Genomic DNA, 8,846 nt, shown 5'->3' with positions numbered 1-8,846 from the left:
GGAAGGGCCGCGCTCCGCCCCGCCCCGCCGGAGAGCATGGAGGGAAAAAGGGCGGGGATCGGTCCGGGCTCCCGCCCTGCCCTGGCCGTCCTCCGGCCGCGAGGGGGGACCCGCGGGGCTTGCGCGGCCGAGGAGAGTGCGGGCACATAAGGAGCGCCAGGGGAACACCGAGTCCTGCGGGGCACTGGGCATTAATGCCGGGTCTGCTGTGCTATTTTATGCTGGATTTGCTGTTGCAGTTTTAATAATCGCCTCGTTCCTCCCATCCTGATGATAACATCATCATATAAACACTTGACATATAGTAGTCTGTGCAGACAGGATTACCAGTTAAAAGCTGCTCACATCTGACACACAACAAAGTCTTTGAGTTCCAGAAGCACAGACCTTCTCTACTGCCGTTAACACAGGTTCTTCCACTAGCAATCACGATAACAGCTCTCATTCTACCTCCAGGCTGTGGGGCAGTCTGTGTCCATTAGCAAACAGCATAAACAAACCCAGTGTGTTAGTGAAGGGCCTGTAAGTACTTTCTAAAAAACATGCTGCCAAACTCGCCCAGCAGCATGTAACTGGAGACAAAACCAGCATACTGTCCATGCTGGTGTAGGACAGGAGATGCAACTCAGTTCTTTGCTCCCCAAAAGGCCAAACCACTAAACTAACGTAGAGATCACAAGCTTCCTTCTAGACCTCACACAGCAGCAAATCTCCACCAGGCGTAAAGGATAATGTTCCTGTGACTAAAGCTCTTGCAATGACCAGTTATCAGGTGTGTAAGTGGAACACATCACTGTGCTTCAGGAGTGGAAAGTGGGGTCATTCTTATTGTCAGTAGGAGCCAGATTTCACCTCATACCATTTTTGTTACTACTGCTGTCTTGAAACGATATTGGTTATAGATCCCAGTGTCACGAAATAGCAGGACAGCCTTACAAGTTTGCTTTTATTCAAGAAACATTTTTACAGGTTCCAGTTAACAGCCCGATGAAATCCCCAAAATACTACATTCAAAAATACCCTAAGGGAGTTTCAGAGGAAGGATTTTCACCTTAATATTTGCAAATATTTGTCCATTCATTCTAAACCCAAGACCCTGATTACTTTGGTACTCATTCTAAACTGAGAGGATTTGTCTGAATCACAATTAAGTAAAAAGCCAAGAAGATAAATCAGAAATTATTAAAATTGCCTTTTACGGAAAGGAACAAAAAGACATAATAGTTCCTTGCTGTCAGCTTCCTGAAGTCTTTGATATTACAGAACTGCAACGTCTATTACCAGTTGAGCTTTTCCCACTAGCTGTAGTTTCTCACCATTTACCAAGAGAAATGATCAGGAAAACTTCACCCACATAAGCTAGAAATTTCCTTATTACTTGCAATATTAATTTACATGTAAAGGAATAAAATCTTGTTGTATCTCTACAGATTTAAATTAAACATGACTTATTTGAGGGTGTGTGCAGGTTGCACTCTCTTCTATACTGAGTTAATTTAAGCCTCACCCTTAAAATAAATGAAAATAGTCTAAATTTCTGTCTATTTAATGAGGATCTGAACTAATGAAATACCCATTAAGCATCTCCAGAGTTATTTCTTATGCTAGTGTTTTTGGGTACACAATGACGTTGTTAAATGTGTTCTTACTGTAAATTTTATTGCTTTGAACTATTAAATATCAAAGTCGAATATTGATTTGTATATATTACTATGTTGGCTTAGCTCAGCCATTCCCTTTTCTCCCTCTCAAATACCTTTGCACTTGCTTTTCAGTCTCCTCTCCTCATGGGAAAATGAGCATACAGCTGCCACCAGATCACTTTAAAAGCTCCTTTCTGAAACATTCTCTGTCAGAGTGCCAGTTGTTTGGCACAGCTCAGTTAAACTGTGAGCTGACACACTATGATGAACTTCTATTGTCACTGTTTCCCTCTCAGCTCTGCTCCCCTCCACCTTTTCATCTGCACATTGCTATGCAGGCCTGCTGACGGCTGCAAGGGGCAACCTCACCTGTGTTATGGTCACTTGAAGCTGGTACTGGGAACCTGTCCTGCTTTAACCCTTCCTACCTCCAGTACACCTCTCTTGCATCGTGCCCTCTCCTCACCTACAGATGAAAGCATCAGCTATGTTCTGCTTCACCATTTTGCTGGAAAGAAGGAGCAAAACTGTGGATAAGGAAGAGGAGAAGAGGAACAAGTGATGACGAGGCAGTGAGTGAATAGCAGTGATTATATTCCAGCTCTAGGAGAGGTCGAAGTTGACAGTGGTTCAAAGAAATCTGGTGGTAAGGAGCAGGCTTGAGGTAGGCTGCCAGGAAGCAAAGACGCTTTACTGGTGTATTACTGTGGTTACTGTAGTGGTAATAATATATCAGTGTCTAGAAATATTTGGTAGTATGTACTTTCAGAATATCTCTTTTACTGAAATATTGATACATTGCCCATCACTAATTTGTACATTGTCTAATTCTGATCTTTGGGATTTTCATATGTTAGAAAAACAGAAAAAATAGATAACAACAGCTGTGACTCTCAAACTGCATGTAGAAGTGACAAAATGGTACTATTTGTGATCTGCTCTTCACTGCAGATATTTTCAGAGTCTCATGCAAATGCTTTGAAGTTCTTGAGTTAACTCCCCAACTATTCCAGTGCAGCATGAAACACATTAATGAGAGGTCTTTTACTTAGAGACTTACAATAGAACTGGTGCTTATATCTTGTTCTGCAAAGATGGTGTGATATATATATGTATGCATGTGTGCATGTAAGTATTACAGTTCTTTCTTGCATGAATGCTTTTGATCAGTAAGTGGCTGAAGGAATCACCTGGTTGGTTGATTCTTAGGAAAGCAGTACTAAGCTATATCGATGGCCCATGGCTTATAGGTTCCAGGTTTGTCTTTTGGAATCTGAAATAAAATATAAAGAAAACAACATCATTTTGCTAAGGGGAAAAAAGAACTTACTGTAATTCACAAATGCATGTTCCTTATCAGCCATGTAAATGTCATTACATGCACAAAACTCCATTTTCCCGTGTTATAAAAGGTTGTGAAATCGACCAACTTACTTCTAGTTAACAGTGGCATTCTGGTAATTGAACAGGTAATTAAGGTCATATCTCCATAGCAGAGGTGAGCTCACAGCCTGAAAGGCTCAGATTAGAGGAACTGACATACGAGGTTCCATTATGCAATATGGTTTAATGATACTGCTTGAATCGTGGAGGCCATGATGTTTGCAAAGAAATCCTACATTTCTGAGGGCATTCCTGGAGACAGAACATCACCTCCTGATGACTGGATAACAACTTCACCATTATTTAAATTCTGAGTTTTTCCCAAGTGTTTGCACAGCACTTAGACCACAAAGGTTCTTAATCCTGGTTGTAACTTCTATGAATATGAGAAGTTCTATCACTGTGAAACACTTTGCTGGATATCCTGCACAGGAGGAAGCAGAAGTGGATGGATGTGGAATTCACAGCCCCAGCCTCCAGGGAGGTTGAGGTCAGGGAGTCTCTAGCTGGCTGCCACTGGAAGAGTGGGGCCTGCAGGTCTGCCTGACCCAAACTGTGTCTCTCTTCATAGAGAAATTTTCAGTCTAGGGTACAATAGAGTTGTTCAAATTCAGCTACGTGAGGCTTTTTAAGTTTAAAGCTTTGATTAATGGACCTTGTCACAGTTTGATCGGATGTTTCCTATTTTCCAGGCTCCTGAAGCGTTTGTTTAGTTTGCTTTCTGACTGGATATGCACTGAAGGGAAAATGACTGGTAAACCCGTGCTGTTTATCTATTTCATAATTGCTCCTGTGCTTTACTACTTTGATTTTTTATTCCCCTTTTTTCTTTTTCTCTTCAACTTATAAATAAACAGAAATTTGGGTAAGTGACAATGTATTAAGCAATTTCAGATATCTGCTTTTACAGTGCCAAAAGGATGAGTGCATTGGAAAACCTGTGAAGTGGCTAAAGCTTTCATCAGAAAACAATGTCATATTTCTCATCTTGCCCAGCTTTCTGAAGAAACTCTTGTGTGATCACTGTTGGCTAGGGCAGATACGGGGAGGGAAGTTGGCTCCTGCCTCAGAGTCCTACAAAAATAAGTACTGTCCAGCAGTCTACTGCTCTGTCCTACTGCCAACCCCTTGTGAGGGAAGTGCAAGATATAGGAAGATCAGATTGAGACATTACTGTGGAAAGAAAGACACAGAGAACTGCAAGGGTGAGGGTGCATTTTCTTGCCATCCTCATTTTGAAGAAAGCAGAGGCAAAGCACACAGGTGGCTATAAAAATAACTTCAGTGACTGTGGGGGAAATTTCAGTAAAAGGGCATAGTGCACCAGTTGTTTATTATCTTTTTACACTGATTACTCTTATAAGCAAATTGAGAAGCACAATCCATATTAAATCAGGGATACCACTGGTTGAAAACTGAACTCAAAAAGTCATTTACATGACTGGTTGTCAGTCTGCAAAGCTCATGCATGTAGAATCATAGAAGAGTCTTTTCTGGGTCTAATGTTACCTCATGGTTGCTTTAATAATTAATTGTTAAACTATAAGTGGTATCAAACTGGAAAGGGTTGCAAGCCCTTTAAAGGACAGGTTTGTATTTCAAAGTGATTGTTCTACATTGGAGGAAGAGCCTAAAGTCAACGGCATGAAGTTCAGAATGGGCAAGTGCCAGTACTTTAGATAGCACTATTGAACCAGATCCAAGCAGGGATTACAGAGGAGCACAGCTAGGCTGTATATCCACAATTGATACCACTACAACAACCTAATCTGGCTCTGTGATACTAATGTTACATAGAATTTCTGAGAGACTCCACTTGGCATTGGTGAAGCCTAATCTGAAATATTACCATAGTGAAGTTGGATGTAGTAAAATTAGACATGATGGAGAAGTGAGCAGTGGCAATGTTAAAGGTTAGCAGACATGATTTACGGATCAAAGACTCTGTTTAAGAGGGTGAACGTTTAAAGTTTGCAGGAAAGCACATTTAGATTAAGTATTGCAAAAAAAAGCCTTCTAATTATAAGGACTTTTAAACTCCAGAGCTAACTCCAGAGCTTGTGAAATATTCTTCATTGATACTTCTTAAACATAGGTCTGATACTTATGAACAGAGTATGCTCTGGAACCACTGGATTGTGTTTATGATTTGAAGACAGTGAATTTGGTGACCGCAGGACTGGTATTCCAGACCAATTTACTCTGATTCCCTTGTTTCTGGGATTAGCTCTAAATCAAGCAGTCAGCTTAAAATGGGATAAGGTAAGTTAGCTAACATCAATAAACAAAGCCTTATTTAACTGTAATGTTTGTCCTAGGGCACTTTATTTTAGTGAGACAAGGAAATGGTAGAGTTTAGTCAACATGAGCTAGCAGGTGCTACCTAAGCTTTATTTAAAACATGACACATTTCAGCTCCATTCCCAGTGAAGGGAAAAAAAAACAACAAAAGCAAGGTTTTTTGAGAAGAAATGAGAAATTTAAATTCATCCACCAGCTGGAAATAGATTCTGAACTAGCCTAACTCTCCTCCCTTGCCTGATGCACTTAATGTTTTAACTACCTTCGATTATTTCATCAGCAGACTTGAATCCTTTCACAGTATCTCCTTTTTCTATTTTCCTTTCTTCAGTAATGTATGAATTATGTTTTATTGCATCCTGCAGCAAGAAATAAAACAAACATATTAATTGTAAGACAGAAAGTTAGATGACTTTTATCATTCATATGATCCTTTTTCAGATGGACAGATGGCTGTAGCTAAGTATTAGAAGGAGCAGGATAGTTTTTCCACTATTAGAGAGGGGTTTTCTTTTTTTTTTTTCATAGTTCATGTAATTCTCTTCTTCCCCCAAATTAGAAAGATTAAATGTCTGTTAATGACATTCAGAACTGCTGAAAATATTTCAGAATCAGATTGTTTGCTACTGAAAACCTGCTAGGCTTGAAAATTTTCAGAACATGGATGTAGGATGTGTGATATCAGCACTTCTGCAACCATAAGTTCTCAAATTTAGTTTTATACTGATGTACTACTGCTGGGAATTGCTTACTTAGAACTTTCTGAATATTCTTTAGTAATTTCTACCTAGATCTACAAAGACCACTCTCCAATATACTGGATGAATATGTACCTAGTAAGACTTTATGTGTTTCTAGAACCAAAATTTTGGAAGCCATTTATAAACTTTTTACACTTCATATTCAGAACCAATAAAGTCATATCTCATACCAAAAAAAAGAAAAAGCCAAAGCCTGGCAGAGCTCTACACAAGGCAGAAAATAGTCAGTGAGGTGACAGAGAGCTCTGTCAGACAAGGAAGAGGAGACAGATTGTTACCTCAATAGTCAGAATTGGGTCCAGATCTTTGTAGACTATCTTCACCTTTCCAGCCCCACACTTTGCCTGAGTCAGTGACTCTGCAACCACAGCACAGATTATCTGACCAACACAAATCACCTGCAACACATCAATGTATTACCCAAGGAAAAAATATAGTAGTGGTTAAGTTTCTGTACAGGAAGTGTTTTGAGGAAATAGATTCTGCTCAAATTGCAGGAAGGAAGCTATGTGGAACTATCTAAATTTTATGATGATACTTGTGGGATGCATGCACCATAAAGGACTAATTATATTCTGTTTCTCTAAGAATACTATCCCAGTGCAGACTTATCTTCATTAGATGAGAAGCCTACTAGAATCTTTCATTTGCTGCAACATTTCTGGCATTAGAAATGCTGCTGACATCAGTAGTTATGAACATTCCCCCTGTGTTGATCCTGAGGTGGCCAGCTACTGGGCCAAGTAAAATCCCATCTGCACAGACTGCTTTCCTTGTTTGTATGCAGAAATGAAGGAAACTCAGAGGAACAATAATAGAGAGGTAAGAACAACACAGTAGGAATTATTCTTGCCCTGTTGCAAATACCATGGAATAGCATCACTTGTGATGGACACAGCCTGAGGCCTGGGACATTCTGTACAGTCATGCTGGATGCATGGATCCTATAAATTTCTTAGCTCTGTCGATATTTGTCAAAAAGAAAACTGCTGTCTCCATTTGCCATATTCTAGTGTATAATCTAGCAATTAATTTTATATTGGTTCCAACTAGGCAATTCTCATTTTATTTGTCTCATCTTTTAAAACTTCAGATATCATGGCTGTTTCATACTTTCTCAGAATCCATGACAATCACTCATTTATCAGCCCTTAAGGAATCATGGCTTATTCACTTAAACCCTAAGTTATTTAAGAGAGTTTTTCCTTTCTCTCTTACTGGGGAACGGTAATTCTGCTCAGCCCAGTTTGCCTGGTTCTGCATTAATTGATTTTGCACTTACTTTCACTTCATTGCAATAAGATGATACTTGCAAACTCACTTTCCTATTTTATAAATAACTGTACCAAAATGTTCAGAGACTCCTCCAGAAGCAAGAAATACCTTATCTTCTGCATATGCTTGCTCATCTTTGCCATTTTTCCCTGGAACATCTCTTGCTGTCACTACCTCAACCACTCCTGGCACCTGAAGGGCTTCTGATGCATCAATTGATCTGGAAAGAAGAACACGCACATAAATGAGTACAGGATGTGGTACAAATAACTCTAGTACAAGTAATGCCGTGAACTTTGGGACAGAAAGATAATCTACTTAGTATTCTCATGACAGATCTCTACACAGAGAAGGGGAATGTGTTGATTAGCATATTGAGAAAAAAACTAAATGGAAGGCACGAGCATCTGTGTGTGCATGTCATAGAACAGCTCTTTTAATGCTAGTTCCACTACTTACAAAATATAAGAATATATTTTTTACACTTTTTTTGTACTACAATGGGTGAATGCAATAATGTGGACTCTTCTTTCCATATCTGACACTTTTTAAAGCACACAGCAAAGAAATTCTTACCTCATTTGTAATACATACCTCGTAATACGGCCAAATCAGATAATAAAAATAGAAAATACTTGTTAACATACTTATGTGCTTGTAGTTTTTTCTTACTTACATGATCTTTGCATGGGCTTTAACGCTGGTGACCACAGCTAGTGAGAGTTCTCCATCCACGGGACGAATGTCATCAATGAAAACTGCCTCACCAGTGGTGTGCTTAATTCCAGACTGGTGCCTGATGGGACGGCCCACGGGATCTTGTGGAGACTGTCCTGGGTCAACATCCTGCAACACATGTTGTCCTCAAGACAGACCAGTAATTATAGGAGCCTTTACTTAAAAACACTTTCTGAGGATATTTGGTGATCAAAAAAGCTATGTGGAACTATCTAAATTTTATGATGATACTTGTGGGATGCCTGCATCATAAAGGACTAATTAAACTTTTAGATCATGCTATCTTGGCACCAAGGTGGCCCTGGCAGATGTCTGAGAAATATACTGTATTAGATACCATTCATGTCTAGAGTACATGGCAGTCTCTTCTGTGGAAAGATTGCACTAAATAAACAGAGGTGGAAAAAATCAAGAAAAAGATAGGTAAAAGAGACAAAATGACAGTGGAACCACAGCAGATAAAGGAGAGCTAAAGTGATCTGGATCTTATAGCTGGCCTGTCTGCTGGGTCCACGCTGCTTCTGGTAGCATCTTGTGCAAGCCACACTCTTACACACTTCGCCATCACCACTGCTTCAAACAATCATATTTCATACTGTTTACTTCAGAGAAAATATATCTTAAATCAGGACTATATTCAGGAATCATTGTAATTCCTTCTTGTCCATCTTCCTAAAGAGACAGGTAAATTAATATTCTAGATAGTGTTGACTAGACTAAAAAATGGTTTAATTCATTTTTTTGC

The 8,846-nt window shown here is 39.5% G+C and overlaps 1 protein-coding gene across 1 annotated transcript; it reads right to left on the bottom strand.

The window, feature by feature from the left end:
• Window positions 1-2,672: 2,672 nt before the first annotated feature.
• LOC120324514 (aldehyde oxidase 3-like) lies at window positions 2,673-8,666 on the bottom strand. The gene is made up of 5 exons (XM_039387493.1): window positions 8,655-8,666; window positions 8,040-8,209; window positions 7,472-7,583; window positions 6,367-6,486; window positions 2,673-2,916 (listed from the first exon to the last, which is right to left on the bottom strand). Exons 1-5 carry the CDS (start codon window positions 8,664-8,666, stop codon window positions 2,863-2,865), a joined length of 468 nt encoding a protein of 155 aa, XP_039243427.1. The 3' UTR covers window positions 2,673-2,862.
• Between the last annotated feature and the right edge of the window lie 180 nt (window positions 8,667-8,846).

The sequence above is a fragment of the Pipra filicauda genome, unplaced genomic scaffold (assembly GCF_003945595.2).
Source record: "Pipra filicauda isolate LSUMZ 115617 unplaced genomic scaffold, ASM394559v2 scaffold569_size315192_pilon, whole genome shotgun sequence".
In the NCBI taxonomy this organism is placed as follows: Eukaryota; Metazoa; Chordata; class Aves; order Passeriformes; family Pipridae; genus Pipra; species Pipra filicauda.
This window is presented reverse-complemented; position numbering and strand designations above follow the sequence as displayed.